Source organism: Thrips palmi, unplaced genomic scaffold (genome assembly GCF_012932325.1).
Source record: "Thrips palmi isolate BJ-2018 unplaced genomic scaffold, TpBJ-2018v1 HiC_scaffold_6, whole genome shotgun sequence".
Lineage (NCBI taxonomy): Eukaryota > Metazoa > Arthropoda > Insecta > Thysanoptera > Thripidae > Thrips > Thrips palmi.
Genome location: NW_023144633.1, coordinates 5,077,003 through 5,099,981, shown reverse-complemented (window position 1 = coordinate 5,099,981; position 22,979 = coordinate 5,077,003). Strand labels below are relative to the sequence as shown.

Below are 22,979 nucleotides of genomic sequence, written 5' to 3'. Positions count from 1 at the left end.
ACCCGCAGAGGCGCGCGGAGGTCCAAGGACGCCACCCTGTGGGCAGCACAGTGGGCCAGAAGACCGGTGGAGGCGGACAAAACCCCGGACGCGTTTTGAGCTCCAGAGTCGCTAAATGGGACTCGAATCGACCGTGTGACCCCACCAATGGATTGCTCTCCGAACGAGGAATCCATTGGTGGGGTCACACGCTCGGTTCGAGTCCCATTTGGCGACTCTGCAGCTCATAACGCGTCTAGAGTTTTGTCCGCCTCCGCCGGTCTTCTGGCCCACTGTGCGCAGCGTGTGCAGCGTGCGAGCCCCGGCTCTTTCTCACCATCTGCTAACGCCCGGCGGCCACCTCCCTCCGTCGCCCTGTCTCTCTCGCACCTCTACGAGACGCCCCACGAGCGCGACAGAGACAGAGCGATTCCCTTCGGGGCCCGCCCGCAGTGCCCCTCGTCCCCCAAATCAGCGAGGTTGGCACGTACAGTGGCCGCGCACCGCCGGCAGCTGCTGCAGCACATCGTGAAGCACCTCGCGCGGCACGCCGGCGTGTCTCTCCAAGACGTCGACGGCGTGGGCGGCCCGCTGACCCGTCGTCGCCACCCTCAACCCCCGGCGGCAGCCCTCCCCCACATCCGGTGTGTCGTACAGTACGCGTGACACTCAGCCAGCTGTTCAAGACAAACAACATCCACACGTCCGCGAACCCCAACCCCTGGCAGTGTGCGGCCGGGCGGCGCGACCTGCACGGCAGTGCACGCGCCGCCATTTTCGCATTTTCGCTCTCATTCCGACCATTACGCCGTCTCGCTCGCTCCGCCATTCAGCGCGCAGCAGACCGACTCTGTCTCTCTCGCACCTGTACGGGACGCCCCATGAGTGCGAGAGAGACAGACTCTCGGTCTGCAGGCAGGTAATGACGCACCGCGCGGCGCGGCCTTGGCGCACCAGTCCGGTGAGCACGCTGCCGCCACACTGTGCACGCTGTGCTGCGGGGGTGCCGGGTTCAGAGTGGAATTGCCTTCGCATTTACACGTCGGGAACCATTGGGAACCACGCACGCCAGTCGCTACGCTTTTTCGACGCACATTTTTTCCATGCACTTTTTTCCGTGAGCTTTTCCATGCACTTACTCACACTTCGGCTGCCCTGATATTTCTGCACCAACTCAACGTTTCTTAAAACAAAAAAATAAAATTGCAAAAATAAAGTAAAGAACCGACTGACCCGGTCGCTTAGGCAAACAAACGAAAAACGTGCAAAGGAAAGGAAAGGGACTTACAGGTGCCGTTGAAATGGTTTTATTTGACAGTGGGGGGCATCCATAAAAACAGTGAAACGATGACGACGCAGTCTGGCGGAAACAAATAACCCCCCCGGCCGAGTCCGGGGTCCGGGCAGTCCGGGCAGGGCCGGCCCCCCACCGCCACCTCGGGCGGCAAGCTCGCATTTAGGCCGTTTAGTCCCCGTAAACCGATAACTTGTCCTTTTTACAAAACGGCCGGCGGCCCTCTGAGACACTGCGAGGCTCACACGCTCTTCGCTTCTTTGCAAACCGGCGGCGACACACAGCGCTCTGTGGCAGAATCGAGCGAAGCGAAGCGCGTTTGAAATCTCGCAGTCGGGAAAAAAGGAGGAGGAGGGGTGGGGGTAGAGGCCGCGGGCGTCGATGGTGATACCCTTCAATTGGAGCTGAAAGCCCCTGCAAGGCCTGCAAGGCCCCGGGGAAAGGGTTACAGGTATGACGAGACCTCCGCGGGGGCAGGGGCGGCCGGGGGGGAGGAGGGGGGGGGGGGGAGACTCAAACCCGTGGTTAAGAAAATTGCTCCGCGTCAGGCGCGCTGCCTCGCCGGCCAGTGGTCGCTCGCTCCGCGTTTGTCCGTTTGTACGTCTGTCGGTGCGAGCTTCGAGGCACAGGCACCGTCTGGGGGGCGTCACTAACGCAAGAGCGCGGCCCGGAGGAAAAGAGTGACTGTCCATCCAGCGTCGCCGCGTTGGAGTAGAGGCAGCACTGCAATGACAAGATTCATGTGGACGTCCACGCGGAAGTCCGGACACACACACACACACACACACACACACACACACACACACACACACACACACACAGAGGCCGCGTGGCCGTTCGATTTGGCGCACGGCAGCACGGCGCGTTGATGAATGACGCAGTCACGCTGCAGTCGGCAGCAGTCGGCGGCACGAGTGCAACGAACCGGCCCGCTAATTAAAATACCGCGAAAAGCGAAAAGCCAGAACGCGGCGGCGGCGGGGCAAATGAGTGCGAATGCTTGTGTGTGTGTGTGTGTGTGTGTATGTGTGTATGTATGTGTGTGTGTTGACGCGACAGACGAGCAGCGGCGTGTCTAGATCGTCAAGCCATGACTCGCGGGCACACAATCTGCTGCCACCTTCTCACTCCAGTATGCATCTCTCTTTCTCCAGTCAGTCACTTTACGCGCAGTGTGAACAAACCAAGCTGAGAAAAACGAGAACATTCCAGGAAAATGTCAGGAAAATTCCAGGAAAATTCCCTGCAGTCAAGGTCACTGGGTGTCGCGCTGCCCTGCCGCCTCGGCCTCTGGCTGTGGCCGGCTGGGGCCTATGCGCCCCGAACTGCCGGGGATCCACTCCAGCGACTCCAGCACGCACTCGGGGGGCTCGGCCGGAAACGGGGCGTTTTGGCGGCAGCAGTCACCTAGGCCGAATCGATGGGGGGGGGGTCGCCGGGGGCAGCACAGCTGATGCCTTCCAGACAAAGTTCCCGCACACTCGCGCCGCACTCCAGAGTCGCCACCTTTGTCGCCCTCCTCCGAAATCATAAAGCAAAGTTTCACGTTTTATCCCAGCACCGCGCGCGAAAGCGAAAAGAGAGGGGGGCGGATTAGCGAACGAACGTCCACAACAAAGAGGCCGTTACCGCGGCGGCGGCCCTTTTCCTGATGGCACCGTCGTGCCGCCGTCCGGCGGACTGATTCCAGACGTCTGTCTCTCTCGCACCCGGACGGCTCGCTCCGCGAGTGCGAGAGAGACAGAGCGACGAATCGCTCTATGCAGGGCGACCGTCCGGGGCTTCGAGGGGGAAAGTCGTCCTGCCGAGCGCGGGGCGAGGATGGGGGCGGCGGGGGCGTGCTCCACGTCGTGTCGCTACAGCTCGAATCGTGACGGCCGCCGCGACTGTCACTCTCGAACCGACGAAAGAGGGCAGCGGAAAAAAAGGCACTCCGTCGTTTGTCGAATCGCAAAGGGAGAAAACAACTTTCAACCTTTGCGGCGCACTCTTTTCGAATTTGGAAGTAAACCTTCCAAAGTTTTTTTGGGCCAACGGGGTCCATACGGGAGCGGGCTGTGCCCCGCGCCCCCGGGCCAGGCTGTCGTCACGGACGTCACCGCCACCACACCAGGAAGACGAGGAGAAATGTTACGATAATCGTGGCCCGAGGGGCGGGGCGGGGCGGGGCGGGGCGGGGGGCGGGGCGGGGCGCGGCGCGGCGGGGCGGGGCGGGCGGGCGGGGCGCGGCGGGGCGGGGCGGGCGGGGCGGGGGGCGGGGCGGGGCGGGCGGGGCGGGGCGGGGCGGGGCGCGTCGGGCCCCGGGGGCGACGAGGAGTCACGCGGCGGCAAACGCGGACCTTACTTTCAAAAGCTCGCCTCGCCTCGCCCCGACGCCGTGGCGGCGCGCAAGGCCGTGACAGGCCAGGCTGCCGGCAGCGCGGGTCAGGCACATTTCGAGGCTGGACGTGTCAGGTCAGCACGGCGTAGTGCAGGGCCGGGCAGGGCAGGGCGGCGTCGCGACGACTCCCGGCTTGCGATATCATCTCGGAGGGAAAAAGACGAGGAAACCGGTGATCCAGTTCATGTGTTGCTCGCGGCGCCGTGGCCGCGCTGGCCGCCGTGCGACGGCAATGCTCACGACCAGCACTTCCATTTCATACCATTTCGAGCTAATCCCTGCAGTGGCCCTGCAGCCTGCCTGCACACTGCCTGCAGCGCAAAACAAAAACACGACGCTTACTTTGGTCGTTTCGTTTCCCAAGGCTCGCACGGCTGGACGCACGGCTGATGCTCACTCTCGCTCGGCGGCAGAGGGGCCGCCACAAACGTCCAAACACGCAGTAAAGGGGACAAAATGCTCACCTGGAGGCCGAGCAGGCCGAGCAGGCCGAGGGGGACGAGGCTCAGATTAGGAGAGAGATCTCGAGTTTATAAGGAGGAGCGCCTAGTGTCATTCGGAAAGAGATTATAAAAGCGCTGCCACCGAACTGCATACACACTGCATGCACGGCAGCACGTCCGAGCCTCGGTCCAGCGTGGCGTGTGGGCGGGCTAAGCCCTGCTGCACCACACTGCATCAGAAAAGGGGAAAACACAGTCCGCTCCCACGACAGTGATCCCTGGTGGGATCCTCCGCGTCCGTAGGGACCGTGCTCCGTGGTGGGTCTCTCTCTCTCTCTCTCTCTCTCTCTCTCTCTCTCTCTCTCTCTCTCTCTCTCTCTCTCTCTCTCTCTCTCTCTCTCCGGACGCCGTACATCACCTGGTTATTAGCTCTAATCGCATTCACGTAATTTGTCACCGAAGCGCGCTCGCTGCCACGGTCGGGTTTACCGAGTGCTTTTACAGACAGTAGTCCATCACGGCGCCGCGAGCTCGTGTGTGTGTGTGTGTGTGTGTGGGGGGGGGGGGGGAGAGAGGGCGGGGAGTGTACGCAAAACTAGCGCATCCCCGCGGCGCCGCCCGGCGGCAGCCTCAAAAGCCATTTCCGGCGAGAGGAAGAAGATTCGCTTCCGGGGCTCCTGGCGAAAGCCCCACAGTCCCTTCAGTCCGTCTGCAGAGCAGTGCAGAGCAGTGCAGAGACGGCCGGCCGGCCGACACCACGGACCGGATTACCATGGGGCCACGGCCTCCACGGAGGCACCACGGTGTGATTCCACCAAGCCCAGCTGCCGCAGAGTCCCTAACCAGCACCAACTTTTTGACATTTTCAACAACTCGCCTGCGGCCTGCGCCCCGCGGCGCAAGCGCCACCAGCTGCCGACTCGCCGCCACACACCTGAGGCCGAAGCGGCGCGCCTTTCGGAATCGTTATCTCAATCAGAGGATCAATAAATATGGCTCTTCCTTCGCGCCGCGTCCCGCCGCGTCCCGCCGCGTCTCGGGCCGCGCGCTAAGAAGCGAAACGCTTTTTTGCCATCCTCGATATATTTCGATATTTACGACCGCTCTGTGCCTGGAATCCCCCCACCCCTTTTTCATCCGTCTCCCCCGCCCTCACCTCGGTGCCCAGGGGGGCCGCGTCGTCCATGCGGGCCCGGCGGCCAGGCAGGCAGGCAGCCAGGCAGGCAGGCAGCCAGGCACTTCTTCGCGGCGATCCGCTTCCATACTCCCTTTTTCCATTCATCCGGCTCGCGCGATATTCCGGCTCGAATTAATTACCCTAAAACCTGCAGCGGGGGCGGGCGGCCTTGACGGGGGCGGCGCGGCGGCGCGTCGACGGGGAGCTTAGGCGGGCCGCCCTGGCCTGGCTGGCCGCGCGCGGGCGGCATAGTAATTCCGCGGCCCTCACCTTGCACCTCCGCGCCGTTTTTATGTGACAGCGGGGTGGGGTGGGGCCGACGGCTCTGGAGGCCCTCTGGCAGGCCCTCTGGCAGGCCGGGCTCGCAGAGGACCCCCCAAAGTCCGCGCGCAACTAGCCTCGCCGGATGACGGCCGCCAAAGTGGAGGGCCAGGACCTCCAGGACCTCCAGGACCGCGCGGAAGGACCTCTCGGCGAATTACGCGGCGAGGGCACTTCTTGGCGTCCTCGGCGGCAACTTGGGTCCGCGTCCGCCGCGTCGCCAGGCATACCAATCAACAATTATCGCGGACGGACGGGCAGCGCGCCGCCAGCGGGGCTGCCGCTGCCAACCCGACGGCGCGAATTTCAAAGTTGAAAAGCCGAGAGCGTGTTTCGCGTGGCCGCGAGTTACTCCAGACGGCCCCGAAGATCGGACACTTTAGACTTTCTTCTCGACGACGGGACAAACGTGGATCCGGGGCGCCGTTCTTCGGCTCAAGGCCGCGAAGACTCGCGTTAAATATATACACATCTTCCGAGATCAAGACATGCTGTTTCGCGGGGCGTCGCTTTCGAAGCCTGACGGCAAACCGACGGCAGCGTGCCGCTGGAGTGTGCATTTCCAGACGTTCGTCACGTCGGCCCGGCCAGGCCCGGCCAGGCCCGGCAACGAGAGGCCCCAAAAGGGGGAGGGGCGACCGCGGCTGCGGCGGCGCGGCGGCCTCCGCCCGACCCCGTTTCCGGAGGGTTAGTGCGCGGCAAGGCCAGGCAAGGCGCGGGTTCGCGGTGAGTTACCCCCGAGTTCCGTGAAAACGCGTCGCCCGCTCCGCCCGCCTCGGCCGCCGGGTGGTCCTGCGGCTTAATTATGGAATCGCACGAAAACGTCCAAAGTTGCGCTCGCGGCCTCACGGCACTTCCTCATGCGAGCGGCCTTGCATTTTCATTTTCCCGGAGATCGGCGCTCGATAGGGCGGGCTGGGCCGGGCTAGGCCCGCCGATGCGGCCGCCAAAATCGCCCGGGACATGCACGTCACCGCCACACTTCAAATATTTCTCAAGTTTTAGAGGTTTTTTCCGAACAGCTTGTGCGTGTGACTCGCGGAACAACGACCCGATTCCGCTCAATCAAACTGCCGGCATCGCTGCATCGCCAAGGGCCGGGGGGATTTCGGGCGGCGAAAGCGGCCAAAGACACGGCCATTCGGGGACGGGGACCTCGCCGGGGACGCGAAGCAACGCAAAGCCGCGCCGAGCCGGTCGAGCCCCTCAGCACGCGCGCCGGGGCTCAGCCAAAACGGCCGCCAGAGCCGCCACGCATTCCACGGCCTGCAGGGGCAGGACGACGAGGACGCCGACGACGCCCACGACGCCGAGGACGCCGAGGACGCCCACGACGCCCACGACGCCGAGGACGCCGACGACGCCCACGACGCCGACGACGACGCCAACGAAGCCGCGGGCCGCGCCGTCGCGCGTGTCGGGGCACAGTGCGCACACGTAGCGTGACGGGCGCGCGTACGGTTCTAATTTGTGAACAGCGGGGCGCTGGAGGCAGGTCGCCCCGTCTCTCTCGCACCCATAGGGGCGGTCCCGCGAGAGCGAGGGAGACGGCACCAGCCTGGCGCCGCGCTGGTGGCGGCGAAGGGCGCGGGTCTAATTATCGAAACATTTTAAATTCGGGCGGGCCGCGGTGGCCGTCGCGGGGGAATACAACTAACCCGACACTGGAAAAAAAAATCTCATTCAACGAACGTTAATGAAAGCAGATGATCCATCGCGTTTCACAACTGCTGTGATAGCCGAGAGGTTAGAGACGTGGGATCGAGTTACCGCAGGCCGGCGTTCGAATACCAGCGTCACAAAAGTTTTTTCGACTTGCTATCCTAAGGATGGTGGTTCGAGGCCATGAGAGCGGAGCCGTGTGCAACAGGCCCACATGCCGGAGGTTCGACTCCTAACAAATATTTCCATTTAATTTTACTGCCTCACCCAGTGCGGTTCAAACCCGTAAACGTGAACCCGCTCCAAGCATGGGACGTGGTGGTCCAGGGAGTAGAGGCGTCGGTTCTCAGTGCTGGGGTCGGCGGTTCGACTCCCCCAACTTCTTGCGAAATTTTGACCGGGTCGGTCGAGTCCTGTTGCTTCAAGAACCCACCTCACGCCGATCCCCTCATCATGGGTCGTGGTGGCCGAGATCGTAAAGTCGTGTGATCCCGATGGCGGGGTCCGGGGATCGAATCCCATCATTTCATTACATTTTTCGACCGCCTTCCTCCCAGTGCAACTCAAACCCGTCGTCCAACACGCTGCCAGACGTACAAGCGTGATAGCGTAGTGGTCAGAGTCACATTCACCTGGCCACTCCGCTGTGGGTGTCTAAAAAGCAATCCGCTTCGGCGGGTTGGCCTCGGCACTGGAGCGATGGAGTATTTGATCCATCAATCCAGACCATCCGATGTGTGGTTGCGGGTGGTGCCTCCTTGATTCGTCGGGGAGGCGATGATAAGTCCTTTGAAGCTGGCCTAAAACGCTGTATGTTCGGTACGGGAGCGCCGGACAGTGGGGGTACCATGGGGTACACAACCAACCCTACGAAAACAAGAAGCTCCCACCAAACCTCTTCTCTGTCTGAGTCTCTCTCTGTCTCTCTGTCGTCTCACTCTACGTCCCGCCCCTCAAAGAGCTTCGTACTGGGTGCTCTCACCCAGCTGCCTGAGCTTTGGGGTCCTACTGGGTCCCCCGGCGAACGCTTGGGTCGCTGACGGGATTAACCCCAGGTACCTGATAGCACCGGTTCCCATCCCGAACACCGAAGTAAAGCAGGAGGCCTCCCCATTAAGACTGGGGAGGGGGTGTAGAGTTCAAATTTTTTTCTTTTCCCTTTCAAATTTCTCAGTCAATACTCGTTCGGTTTCCTTATACGGGGTAGTATGCGGGCTCATTCCAAAGATAGTAATTAAAATTGTGTATGAAACAAAATATATAGACCCGAGCGAGGTGGCCGGTGTTGGTACTAGCCGTGCCGAGCTGTGGCCTGCACCGCCCAGGAAAAGAAAGAGAAAGGACAAAAGCGACAGCGCTCTGTCTCTCTCAGCCGCGCATATCGCTGTGCATCCCCGAAGCCTTATATCGGCTGGGCAAATCCCCGCCGAACTGCCTCACATTTGTGCGCGAGCGATAGAGGCAGTGAGGGACTACATGGGGGGCTGGGCCGGGAGGGCCGCGCTACTATCTCCACGTCTCTGCGCGCACGCACCGCCCCCCTCCCCTTCAAGGACCCGCGACAGGATTATGCAAAGCAGGGCGTCGGCGTTCGCGAAGGGCACGGACGCACGGAAGTACACCCTTCCCCCGCCCCCTCGCCCTCCGCGACTGCGGCGGTCGAAAAGCCACCGGCAGCGCCACTGGAAGACGCCGAGGCGAGGGGCATTCCGACTGCACCCGTTCCGGCGCCAGGGCGGCCGGCCAGGCAGGCAGGCAGGCTGGCCCGCAACAGGCAGACACAGACACGCTTGCAAAATGACTGAATGAGCCAACCGAAAGGCGCGCCGCTCCGCGGGCACGGCCAGCATGGCCAGCTCCCGCGGTTGCAGCAACAGGCAAAGGTCGGCGGCGGCACGGCGGCGGGGAGCACGCCGACCACGCCGTCACCCAGGCCGTCACCCAGGCCGTCACCCAGGCCGTCACCCAGGCCGTCACCCAGGCCGTCACCCAGGCCGTCACCCAGGCCGTCACCCAGGCCGTCACCCAGGCCGTCACCCAGGCCGTCAACGGCTTCCAAAAGGGTAGCCGACACCGTCATCGGGCCGACGGCAGCCGACGGCTCCAGGTCGTCAGGGGCGTCGACGTCCACGTCGCGGCAGTTTCCCAACGCCGTCGCCGCCAACAGTATCCGAGGCGGCCCGGCGGCGACGTCAGGGTGACACACGGTCGCGGCGACGCGGCCCCCAAAGGGTTGCCGACGACGTCTTCATACCCGAAACGAAGGCGCAGACCCATCGGTATTCCGAAATCAACATGCCGGCCCGCTTCCCCCTGGCTTCGCCTCGCTTCGCCCGACTTGGCCCCGCAGCGGTCCGCGGCCCGGCGGAGAGAGACAGAGAGACGCTGTCCGTCACGGGCCGTCCGCGGGGCCCAAACAAAGGCCGGAAAAAAATTCCGACCCGTCCTTGCCAAACAACAACAACAACAGCGCGGCACCCTACAGAGAGAGTGACACAGCCGGAGGACGTAACCCAGCAGCAACTGGAAAAACAACAACAACCAGATGCAACAGCGAAAACAAAATAAGGTAATATTGCGAAATGCGCGGCGAATAAATAAAATGACGGAATGGATGGACGTCAAAAGGCAGGCGCGCACGCGAGGCGACGTCTCAATCGGAGGCAGTGCAGTGGCAGTGCAGTGGCAGTGCAGTGGCAGTGCAGTCGCAGTGCAGTGGCAGTGCAGTGGCGCGCGCAGCACCGCGACGCTCGCAAGCATGAGTCAATTTCACGGTGCGGGCACGGCGCCGCGGCGGCGGGCGCAGGCTGCACGGCGACGCGCTCCATTGGCGCCGCCCGCGACCACGCCGAGGACGACGCCGAGGACGACGCCGAGGACGACGCCCTTGTGTTTGGCCGCCATCTTTTCGCTGTGGCAGCAGCAGGAGCCGGCAGCCAGCCGCCAGAGCCGCCGCCGCGGAGCAGGCCGCGCAAGGCCTCACGGCGGCGAGAAGAGAAACGACGGCCAAAGAAGCGGAGGAGAAAGAGATTGAGACGACTCACGGCTCACCGAGGATCCGAGGATCCGAGGATCAGCCTGGTCGATTGATGTGCGGAATTAAAACTGAAGCGGCCAGGACTTGCGGGACATAACTCGCGCAAGGTGGGCAGGGCAGGGAGGCGGCCCTCGCACACAGACGCACCGGCACACGCACACACACACGTATAACACACACACACACACAAACACACACACACTTATACACATATATAGATAATTGGCTCGGCAGTTCCCTTCTCAAATACGTCAACTGCTGCTCTACGAGGCCCACGCCGTGTCAAAACTAGTCCACGCGCGGTGGAGGTGCACACACACAAACACAGAGTCTGTGCCTGTCTCTCGCTTACACACACACACACACACACACACACACTGAGGTGGGAGCCGCCGCCAAATGGAGAGGCCCTTTCCAAACACTGCAGCTTCCTTGTTTTTGTTTTCGCTGGCTTCTTTCTGGCTCCGAACGCGCGACACCGACGGCCGGCATCAAAAGTGGCCGAGCCGAACAGTGGCAAAGGGCGGAGGCCCCGGAGGGGGCGGCGGCAGGGAAGGGGGGGTCGCAGACTGAGAGTCGCGTTTTCGTCGCTCTGTCTCTCTCGCGTTCGTGGGGCGTTCCCTGCGGGTGCGAGGGAGACACGGCGACGAAAACGACTCTCAGTCCACTGGCCGGGCGGACGGACCGGGACGGGCGGACAGGCGGATTCGCGGTGGAATTCCACTCGAGACAGAATGGGACGCATCACTCAACGTCAGCCGGAGCGCCGGGCAGGCCGCGCAGGCTGCAGGGCTGCACACGGCGGCAGTGTAGTGGCCGGCAGTGCCGCGGCGCGGCGGCACGGCAGCGCGGCCAAGACTCGCCTGCCTCTGCGGCTGAAATGTTGCCTGTCTCCGCCGCCTACGTTTAACGCAATGACTGCCGATGGCAGCCGATGCCGGACGATGGGCGTTTTGGGGCAGCGGCGGCACTACCAGTGACCCCGCTACGTCAATCGTCCAAAAACCACACGGTTAAAACGGAGCCCGGTTTTCCCAGGAGCTCCTAGGAAATCACCTTATGTCTCTAAGCATGGGCTTCCTAGGAAAACCAGGTATCGTTTTCACCGTGCAACTAGCCACACAAAAATAAATGTCACTTAAAAACAAAAATGGGTTTAGTTTTAGCGGCGACAAAATCGTGTCGAAAACTGTGTAAAATTTTCAGTCTGAAACGTAAACCGCTTGGAAAATGGGCACTCCCTCGCCGCGCGCTTGCCTGCCCCTGAAGAAGCAGACGGCGACGTCTCTGCGACAGACGACGTACGTCGTGCCTTGCGACAATTATTTCCCCCTCCCCCTCGGCAGGGCTCGGGATGAAGAGACGAGTGCTCGGCCCAATTACCCGAGGAATCCCGAAGGAATAGTTCCGGGGAATAGGGATCAAGTTATGTCTCGCGACGACTGCCGTACAGCCGTCTCCATCCCGCGGCTAGGTTATCAAAGTCAACTTTAAAAGTGACAGGCCGCGCCGGCAAAAAGCGGAAGCGGCGACGACCGACGACGACCCGACAAAAACGCGCAAATGAAAAACGGGCACAACGAGCGCGACGAAAAATTGCTGCGTCCGGCAGAACACCTCGCGGAGAGCACCGCGAGCACCGCGAGCCGACCGGGGAAACAAGAGCAATTTACTCGCGGCGAAAAATGCGAGCGTTCCCTATTTCCGATGGCACTGCATTCTCGGCCGCGTCGCCGCCTGCCTGGCTGGCTGCCTGCCTGCCTGCCTGGCTGCGGATTCACGCGGCAGGCCACAAAGGCAAAGAATGCAAACCGGAATACATTACGACAGCCGCGTCAAAAGCGGGACGACAACGCGGTATGCAGCGACGAAAAGCTCGGAGCCTCATTCTTGCAGTGGCGTGGCGGCGCACAGTGGGCCAGAAGACCGGTGGAGGCGGCCGAAACTCCAGGCGCGTTTTGAGCTCCAGTCGCTAAATAGGCCTCGAACCGAATGTATGATCCCATCAATGGATTCCTCGTTCGAAGAGCAACCCATTGGTGGGGTCACACGTTCGGTTCGAGTCCCATTTAGCGACTCTGGAGCTCAAAACGCGTCTAGAGCTTTGTCCGCCTCCACCGGTCCTCTGGCCCACTGTGCGGCGTGGCAGTGGCGCGGCCGTGTAGCGGTGTCGGGGGCACTAATGGTAGGCTTGCTCCGCTTGCTCTTCGCGGGGGTGTTAACTTGCCCCGCCTGCCCACGGCACTGCACTGCATGGAGTGAGTGCCTCATGAGAACTGCCTTCCAAAGGCAAACAAGCCAAGGTAGCGGTCTTGCAACAGCAAAAAAAATCAAAAAAAAAATCAAGTTACCCTAGTGAAAAATTTGCATTTCTTTTCTTTTTTCTTTGCCACCCTTGCCGTTGCACACACACACTCACAAGGGCAATATGTGCGCCAGAAACGTAACGAGGGCGAGCAAACAAGGTGTCGTGAGATTTATTACAACTTCGTGATGATTCGACCATAACCCCCTTGACGCGTACGTCATGTGTAGTAACAAGCTTCGCACGCGAAACACACACACACACACACACACACACACACACACACACACACACACAAGAGTGTGAGAGAGCGCGCTAACACAGTGACCCCCATAAATTACGACCAAGACGACGCATCATCATCTCCTCCCTCCGCGAATCTTTTGCGAGCGACGGTGACGAACTCTGTCGGGCGTCGGGCAGGCGAAGACCGGAGGGAAGGGCGGAGGCAGACAAGCCCACGGCAGCAGCCAGAATACAAACAAAACCAACAAATATTTTCGCCGAAAAAAAAAAAAAACAGAAGCAACGGCAGCGAAATAAAAACCGCGCCTCCCGTGTGACAACGGTGGGGCCGACCCATGCCATGTCATGCCCTCTTCGTTTATCCTGACCTCCTCTCTCTCTACTGTGCCCGCCGCCCTCACCACCACGTACGGCTCTCTCTCTCTCTCTCTCTCTCTCTCTCTCTCTCTCTCTCTCTCTCTCTCTCTCTCTCTCTCATTACGCTGGCAACAGGTTGCGAGAGAATGAGTGAAACAGCGCTACTGACATAATCCACGCCGATGATCCACCGGAATACTAGATGCGACCTTTATAAAGACTGACTGCCCAGGCCTTAAGGCACGGCCAGCCAGCGGGAGCGAGAGAGAGAGAGAGTGCGAGCATCGTCAGCGAGTGCGAGAGAGAGAGGGCGCGAGAGGGGAACGCGCGAGGGAGCCGCGGAGAGGAAGCAGTCGGAATAATGAATGAAAAATAAGGGGCTGGCCTAAGAGAGAGGGGAGGGGGGGAGGGGAGGGGGGCGTCGTGCTCGCGGGGCGTGGAGGACCGCGACCGCGCCGCCCGGCTGGCCGACGCCCCGCGACGCCCCGCGACGCCGCCGGCTATTGGTCGGCACTCTTTCGCACGGGCCGCGGGCATCCTCCTCTATTACCATAGGATTAGAATAACCGGTGGCCGCGGCCTGGCCCGGCTCGGCCCAGCCCGGCTCGGCGCCGCCCGCCTGACACGCACCGGCTGCGCTCGGCTCGGCTCCGCTCGGCTCGGCTCGGACGCCATACCGGTAGCGCCGATTCGCTAATTAATTATCCGAATTGAATGAGCGCGCGCAATTCAAAAAGCCGGCGGACAGTGCGTCGTGGCTCCGCGGGCCGGCGGAGCGCCCGGCGGGTAGGCCGCCCGCTGAGGCGCTGCGTTCCGCGGGACGGCCTACCCGGCACGGCGCTCAGGCACCTCGCTCCGCATTAGCGAATTAAATCTGCTTTCCTACTTTCCAACTTGCACGCTGCTCTTTCTTTGATCACGGTCGAGTGAAAAAGTCGAAGACGAGAGACCGCCCATGGTCTATGGCCTAAGCCTGTAGGACAACAAGCAGGCCGTCCGAAGACCCTCCGATTAACCCTTGCCGACAGTTTGACAAACATCTCGGCCTTCCAGTGCGGGGCTGCCGCCTGCGCCGCCGCCTGCCCAGGTTGCCCAGGTCCGCGCTCGCTATAAACAAACCGGAGCCCCGTCGGCGGCGGCGCGACGGCGCGCTACGTAGTAAAGAAACGGATGAAGAAGAAAGAGAACGCAGAAAAGCAAATACGCGCGGAAAATGCGCCAAAGACTTTATTTGGATTCTGACGCGAAGCCTCCAGTTTATGGTGCAGGCGCGAAACGGGGCGACACTAGCCGAACCTACGGGCCGCACGAACGCAACGAACGGACTGACCGGTTGCCGGAGCGACCCTTCCACGGCATCGGGCCGATTAAGGCAGTCCCGGAGGGAAAAAAGAGAACCAAGACAAAACATGAAAATTATGCGCGCTGAAAAGGAGGAAAAGACAGAGAGAGACAAAGAAAGAGGGCGGTGGCGGGCCTGATTGATGCAAAGGGACACGATGACGGCCAGGCGTCCCGAGAGTCCCAGAGATTCACAAGGAGCTCTTGAGAGTCACAGGTCCTGTGCACGGTAAAAACAGTTCCTGGTTTTTCCAGGAACTCCCTGAAAATCGCTTATGTCGCTAGGCTTCCTGGGGAAAAAAATCAGGAACCGTTTTTAACGTGTGGAGAGTCCCCATAAAGTCCCTCAGGTATAACTAGAGAGCCCTAGGAACAGTGGTGTTTTCCTAAGAACATTTAAGGCCATGCGGTGTTGAGGGTTGCCTACCTTCCATTACCATTACCATTAAGGGCTAGACCACCACACTGCCCCCTAGAGCCCCGCTCGCGCACTGCGCTCGGCGTGTGCGACGCGTGCCGCGTTTCCAGGCCCAGCGATAATTCATGACAACGGTCATGGCGACGAGGGGGACAGGGAGTGCGAGAGAGACAGAGCAACGGTCGCGGAATCGCCGCGCCGAAATGACGCCGCCGGAATGATCCCGCGGTCACGCCAAGCCGCTAGTTCGTCGAACGGCCGGCACGCCGAGCACGCCCCGCACAGTGGGCCAGAAGACCGGTGGAGGCGGCCAAAATTCTAGACGCGTTTTGAGCTCCAGAGTCGCTAAACAGGACTCGAACCGAACGTGTGACCCCACCAATGGATTCCTCGTTCGGAGAGCAATCCATTGGTGGGGTCACACGTTCAGTTCGAGTCCCGTTTAGTGACTCTGGAGCTCAAAACGCGTTTAGGGTTTTGGCCGCCTCCACCGGTCTTCTGGCCCACTGTGCCCCGGTCTCGTTGTCGGCAACGAGAGCAACACGGCGCGCGGCAACGCCGAGCAACGCCGAGCAACGCCGAGCAACGCGCCCAGAAAAGCGAGATCTGCCGTAGATTTACAAATGAAGTCGAAATTTACGAGCGCCGCGTTCTTTCTTGCTCTGCTCTGCTCCGCTTTGCTCTGCTGGCCCCGATCTACCCGTCGCGATCAACAAGTGTGGCGATCAGTTTCCTGATCGAGTGCATGCAGCCGGTCCGCCTCGACCGCCTCGACCGGCACGACTCCAGTCACCCGCCGCCCGCCGGACTGAGAGTCGTCGCTCTGTCTCTCTCGCACTCGTGGGGCGTCCCGTACAGGTGCGAGAGAGACAGAGCGACGAAAGCGACTCTGCAGGCCGCTCGGCTCGGACGTCGCCGACGTCGCAGCACCGAAAGCCAAGGGCCGGCCGGACAGCCCGAGCTGGCAGAGGGGCTTATGATCCGTCCTGCTCGAATATCAGCACAGTGTGGCGGCCGGGCGGCCTGGCCGCGGTGGTCGCGGGGCGGCGTGTGGTCCACGGTGTGGTCCGACAGCCGTCGTGAGTCGCCAGGAGAAAGACGGCCGATGACAAAGCACGGCGAGCACGGCGAGGGAGAGAGAGGGAGGGAAACTGCGCGCCGCGAAACTAAAATGCAGTCGGGCTGCCCTGCCCTGGGGCCCGGGGCGTCGCGACGAGCCGTCCTTGCCTCCAACGACCGGCTTCGGGGCGTGGCGGGGCGTGGCGGAGCGCAGCGCGGCGCAATAAAAGAAAGATGGTCTCGGCGACGTCCTCCAGGCCGGGCAGGCCGGCCGAGCCGCCACACCGGTCACGAAGAGCAGCCAGCCTGCCCCGCCTGCGCCTGCTAGGCCGCCGCACAGTGGGCCAGAAGACCGGTGGAGGCGGCCAAAATCCCGGACGCGTTTTGAGCTCCAGAGTCGCTACGATGGGCACGAACCGAACGTGTGACCCCACCAATGGATTGCTCTCTGAGCGAGGAATCCATTGGTGGGGTCACACATTTGGTTTGAGGCCCGTGTAGCGACTCTTGAGCTCACAACGCGTCTACTAGAGTTTTGTCCGCGTGCGCCGGTCGTCTGGCCCACTGTGCGCCGCCTCGCGGATACGGAGGAGCGGCGTGACGGGGACCTAAGTACGCATCGCACTGCGAGGCGGAATGAGAGGTCTCCGTTGTCAACACTCCCTGAAAGCTTGAACATTGTTCAATTTTCTTTCTGAGCGTGGCGTTTGGCGCGGCCTCGCTTTGGTCTTTCCTTTCTGATCGAAGCCAGCAGCACGACATGACGGCCGGCCGGCTGTCCGTCCGACACCGCGACGCGGAACCGCCACTAGACCACGGCACCGCGGTACCGCGGTGACATAATTGGGCTGCACGTCGAACACGAACAAGCGCCCTACTCCAGACACGGTGCCCTACAAGGGCCCCCCGGCCCACTCCCGAGGGCGAGGGCGAGGGCCCTACAAGGGAAGAGAGTTCCCTTTCCCCGGCTCATTAGAAAAACGGGCAAAGGGCAGCGACCCCTGGCCGACGGCGCACTCTCGCGGACCGATGAGGAAACGGATCGTCCGGTCGGCAGTGACAAGACCAGACCGATTCGAACTGCGACCTTTGCTGCGCGGCCTGGCTGGCTGGCTGGCCGGCTGGCCTGGCGGACGACCGGGACGACCCCGCCGCCGCAATCTCAGATCTCCCTTCGGAGCAACAGCGCGCCGCGGTGCTGCAGCGTCCCGACTGCCTGCCTGCGCTTCGCGGCTTCGCGCTTCGAGTTCGCAGCCCCCTGTTTCCCACACATTTCCATCGGTATTTAGAACGAGCCAACTCGCAGCGCGACAACGACCCTAAGGAACCAAAATGGCGCACTCTTCCTCGGTGGGGCTCGAACCCAGGACCCCAGGGCCACTCGAACCTTAACGGTTTCACTGCGATGTGTGCGAGCGCGGAGCGCGCCCTCCCTGTCACTCTATGCAAAATATCGCGATCAGTATGCGGGCGGCGTCGCTTGCCGTGCTCTCGGCTGCATCTCGACGCCGTGCCGCGCCGCGCCGTGGTCTACCTCGGTGTACCTACTGTGCTGCTTTCAATTAAACTTTACTGCCTCCGTTCAATTAGACGGTGGCTTTACATGATCGGATCGGCTGGCCCGCCGTGGCATGAGAGAGACTCACCTGAAAGAAGACCTGGCCGTCGCGCACCCAGCCGATCACCATGTCCGCGCCCTTCATCTTGCCGTCGCTGGAGAAGCCGAGGCCGACGTAGCCCAGCGTGCGGACCTGCACCTCGAACGTGATGTCGTCGTCGCCGGGCGTCCAGAACACGGCGAAGTTCCGGTCCAGCTCGGCGGAGTGCGTCCAGTGGGCGGCGTCGGCGCGGTCGGCGACGCCGAGGAGGCACGCCAGCAGCAGCAGCGCCAGCGGGCAGGGCCCCCAGGGCCCCCACGGCCACCGGGGCGCCGCGGAGGGCCGCGACGACGCCGCCGGCGCCCGGCCCCGCGACCGCCGCCCCCGCCGCCGGCCCGGCGCCATGCCGCCCCCCAGCGCCCCCAGCTCACCGCGCTCGCCGCGCGGACCGCATGCGGTGCACCGGCCGCATGGCAGCCGGCAGTCCCCGCTGCACCCCGACGCAGCTGCGGTCGTAGTGGCCTGCAACAAAAATACACCGAGTTAGCAACAACAACGCGGAACTTCCGGCGCGCCGCTCAGCTGTGCAGGCTTAGCGCGGAAAAACAAACAACAAAAACAACCGTTCGAACTCGAGAACTCGTCAAACGGCCGTTAGTCGCGCCGCTGCCGTCGCTGCAGCGCATGCAGGCTTCGAAGAAGACCCAGTTTGCAGAGGGAAGAACGGGGATGTAGAACACCGCGGCCACGGCCATGCCACTCAAACCGTTGGCGCGGATTTACAGTTTCGGGGTTGAAGAGCGAAGACGGCGGGACTCGACTTTGTTGTGCTGCGCGGTGCTGCGCGGCGCGTGCTGCACTTTTACGCGCTGCTCCCGTTCGGCCCACAAAGGCGCTGCTTCCGGGCGCAGTCGCTCCGTCTCTGTCGCACTCGCGGGCCGAGCGGGGCGCGCCGCGGCGGTGCGAGAGAGACAGTGCTCTGCGTACGGTGCGCTTTCACTCAAACAGCCATCGATAAAGCGGCGGGGCGTCGCAGTGTTGACCCACCGCGGCTTGTCACGGACCCCCGGGGAGGATGGCGGTGGGAGGAAGGGGTCCTGAATGATGAATAGGACGGGGGGTAGGCGGATTGACAGCGCACCTACCCCAAGGCGCGCCTCGGGGACCCCGCCGCCGAGCCACACCCTCGCGCCCTTCGAGGAGGGACAAGGGCAAGACTGCGGTTTCCTTGCTTTCCTCCTTGTTTGACAGCGTAATCGATTCGCAAACACCCCCGGCCGCGCCCAAGCCCGCCAAGGCCACGCCGATACATCATCCGCTGCATTTGTTTACGTCCAAGGGCGCAGAGAGAGTAAGTGCATAGGAAAAGAAGAACACTTTTCAGTGCCATCAGACTGAGAGGCGGGTTTGTCACAGGGAATCGAAGCACGGTGTCCTGACCAGTGAATCCCCTTCGCGCCCCAACGGCCTCGCCTCGTGAGTGCGAGAGAGACGGCGGCCTCGACGCCGGGGCCGAAATTCGCTCATTACTGGGGGCCATTTTGACGGCTCCCAGTCCTGCCGGAGCGCCCCAGGGCAGTCCGGGGCAGTCCGGCGCAGCGCGGCGCGGCGCGCCCCTGCAGGAGCCGCGTAACCTCCTTAGAACCCGTTCTGCCTGCTTCCGCGGCGCCCCAAAATAATTGTCTCGTTTACATGAGCAATTTAAACGTATCGCTTTGTAGAACACGACAAGTACACCGCGACGCGCGGGGGGCGGCCCAGCCCCAGCCCAGCCCCGGCCCTGGCCGTGGTGGGCCCCAAACGGCCCCGGTCTGCCCGGCCCGACCCGGGCCCCCGGCCACTAGCAAACGGATTCCTTTGAACCGAAAAGATAACATCTTTGTCCAGCCGGTCACCTAATGAGATGCAAGCGGGATGAACAGCAGAGCAGGGCAGAGCAGGAAAGAGGAGGGGGGCGGGGATAAAAATTTTAAACGGGCCCACTGCGATTTATGTCCGCGTGCCTCGCATGCTGCTGCCGCTCGCGCACCGACGCATGTAAGCACCACAGTGCGCCTACCAGTAAATTACAGCTCAAAGTACAGCGTGGAGCACCAGCCTCGAGACACTTTACAGTGGTGTGGGTCATTCACAGCCCACGAATGACAAACCGGGCTTTCGGCTGTATATACCTCCTCCTGATGAGACCGGTGATGAGGGCCGAAAGAATCCGATCCGACAGACTCCTGGAATAATCGGGCCGCGACACGCTCGGTTTTATGGCCATTAGCAGTGTGCACCACAACCCACGGCCAGACACACCTGTGCACAGGTAGCGACAGCTCTACGGCCCACACAATGTCACTGCCCTTTTTTTAGTCTTTCGACCGCTCCGTCTTCTTCAGAAACGTCACCTAATTATCAGGCATTCCCCAGACACTCCGTGACCCTGGCGACGGCGGCCCGACAGTGGCGCGACACTCCGTGACCTTTCGGGACGGTAGTTACATGAGGGACATGACATAAGTGGCACAGAGTATGCATGCAGCGAGGGCACACCAATCTGGCCAGCATCTCCGGCGAGTGAAAAGGAAAACAAGCAATAAACTGGTTTCGACGAGCACTCGCTGACGCGGTCGCTAGTTCCCCTCCCCAACCGATATTTAATAAATTAAATCAGGTGTGTCAGCTCCCTCCCTCGGGCGGGCAAGCGGCTACTGAATATCTCCGGCTCCCATCTCACTTGACGATGTCGGGATGATACGGACATCAAAACGGCCATCGCTGATGATAACTCGGAGGCATGGGATCCTCTCACGGGAACGGCTGGGCCGTGTCGGACGCTAAAACTTGCAAGGCCCGGACACCAATTCAGCAACGTAATGGCTGGTGCATAATGCTTCAAGTTTCGGCGAGGCCGAAAACAGCACGCGTCGACACGGCTTTCGAGACACGGCAGCCGATCATCAGCCCAAGGGTGTGGAGCGGTGGAGCCAGACATCCAAGGCAGTTTCCCAAACTTGAGAGCTGGACCGCGCCGTGGTGGGGGTCTAGTTTCGACCAGGAACATCAGGAATCAGATTTGTTCGAAGCGGCTTCATGCTTCATTAGCGACTAATTTCATGGAAAAAGCAGTGGTGTAGTTCCAACCAACTATCCATCCAAACGAGATCTGTCCAAGGGTTCCAGATTTTCAACACATTCTGGCGATCAGCTTCGTTTTCAACAAATAAACTAGCATCATGGTGAACATACTCTAGTAAGAAGTGGCCTCATTTTCAACAAATTCCAAGTCAGCTTCTCACTCAGCCAATTCCACCAAAAATCAGCATCGTTGGCAAAACGGAGCACGATATTCGAGTTGAAGGCCTTCGGCGGAGCCCCAGTTGAGCGTCACCAACACCAGTACAAGCGGCTTCTGCTTGATGTCACCCCGTCTCACTGCGTTTCACTGCGCTCACTGCCAAGCCGGTGCGGCCGGTTTAATTGGTTGTAGACAGCGCGCTGTCAATGAGTTACGATCGCTCTCGATCTCCCGGCCGTTCCTTTTATTGTGGTTCGGCGTGTGTCTGTCGGGGACTGTCCGTGTGTGAGAGTGACATGGGGGGAGATTCCTCGCATGACGCACCCTAGCGGGACAGAATTATTCTATCACAATGTCCATTTCAGGAACAGCGGGGCGCCGCGCCGCAGAGGCAGGCCCGTCGTCGCGCCCGTTCGGACTGAAACGGTGGTCCGGCGACTCTATCGAGTGCCGTTCGAGTGACGCGAGTTGTCAAAAAAAGACCACACAGTCGGCGGTTCCCGGACTTTGCATAAATTTAAGAGCAATGTTCATTCCGGATAGGACTGTGTGATTTCTGTGTTCGACTTGAGAGCATCCGTGACGCCCATGAGAAGGCACAGGCAACTTGTGACGTGACAGATGGACGTATTAATCACCGTCATGAGCGAGCCCTTGAAAGTAAGGCCGTGAGTCCCGATCAATCAGGGCTCCGATAAGCGACACAAAGGGATCATTTTCGGTACGAGAAGGCGTAAGACTCACCGCGTCAAAGTCAACAGCGGCGATTGAAAAACCAGCAGTTCCGGGCACTTTGTCGTCTCGGCGCTGCAGCCTCGCTTTCGCGATCCCCGGCTAAGTCGTCCCAAATCTCGTCATCGCGGAATCGCATTTGTTGCCCCGCATAAACGGATCCGACGTCATCACTTTATGGGCGCCGGATGATCCGATGCTCTTCGATGGCCCTGAGTGCACCGGGGGGGGGGGGGGGGGGGGGGGGGTGGGGGACTCCGCGCGGCGGGGGCAACTTTGTGCCGGATGGGCAGTCATTGTCGGCCCGCTATGCGTCGCCACGTCGCCACACTCGCCGCCCACACACAAAGAAGTTCGCCGGTGTCGCGAAGTGCCCCGCCAAGTGCCCCGCCAAACACCGCCAAACACACGCACGGCGGGCGCGCCAAGATCGCTGACCGATGCGGGCGATAGACCACGGGCCGCCAGGCCGCCATTCAACAGGACCACAATGCGGGGACAGTGCCAGGGCAGTGCCAGGACACTAGCAGTGCCGGGGCGGTCAAGATATTTACACATTTATCGAGACCAGTCATCGGCCAGCCGCTGCGCTGGGATATCGAGGACACGGGTAGACGCACCGACGACGAGCGGACGGACGGACGGACGGACAGACAGACAGACAGACAGACAGCAGGACGACAGCGGACAGGACGGGCCGGACAGCTGCGCCGCGTGCCTTATCGACGAACGTGCGCCCCGCCCGTGTCAGTCCTCATCCGTGGGGCCACGCCAAGGGCCCCGCCCCGCCCCGCCTCGAAATGCACCGTCGATGCAGCGGTGCATCATGGGACGCCGCAACCACTTGTCAGCCCCCTCCCCCCCGCGTCCGGGACTCCGCGAGGCGACCAGGCACCCCCCGCTGGCGGCCGCGAGCCCGCAGCAAGATTTAGGTGACTCCATTGCCTGGCACACCGCGTCACATCGCCTAACGGGACGAGTCGCAAACGCGACATTGTCGGATTGCTGTTATTACCATAATTGTCATGAGCAGAGGGTAGTCCCAAAGAAGATAAAGAAAACGCTCAGAGTATGACGCGCGCGAACACCCTGACCATTCAAAACACATTTTGAAATTGATAAGTACATGTAGGGACCATGAAGCCACTCCGGACCCCAAAAGGGTCAGTGACAGCCACTTGACGAGGTGAGCGATTGGTCGAAGTTCCGCTTGGCTCTGCCCCGGACGAGCAGCGCGTTGACCCAGATTTGCGTGCGTGCCGCGATAGTGGCGTGGCTGCTGGCGTGGCTGGCGTGGCTGGCGTCCGTCCCCGGACAGTCCCGGACGTGTCGCGAGGACGTGGCGCA

At 61.6% G+C, this 22,979-nt stretch overlaps 1 protein-coding gene across 1 annotated transcript in view; it reads right to left on the bottom strand.

The window, feature by feature from the left end:
- The window catches only part of LOC117651586 (MOXD1 homolog 2), a 210,464-nt gene extending 192,591 nt beyond the window's left edge, over window positions 1-17,873 (bottom strand). Inside the window, exon 1 of the mRNA XM_034395727.1 lies at window positions 17,666-17,873. Within this exon, the coding sequence (XP_034251618.1) occupies window positions 17,666-17,722 (57 nt within the window). The 5' untranslated portion in view covers window positions 17,723-17,873. The remainder of the gene's footprint in view (window positions 1-17,665) is intronic.
- Between the last annotated feature and the right edge of the window lie 5,106 nt (window positions 17,874-22,979).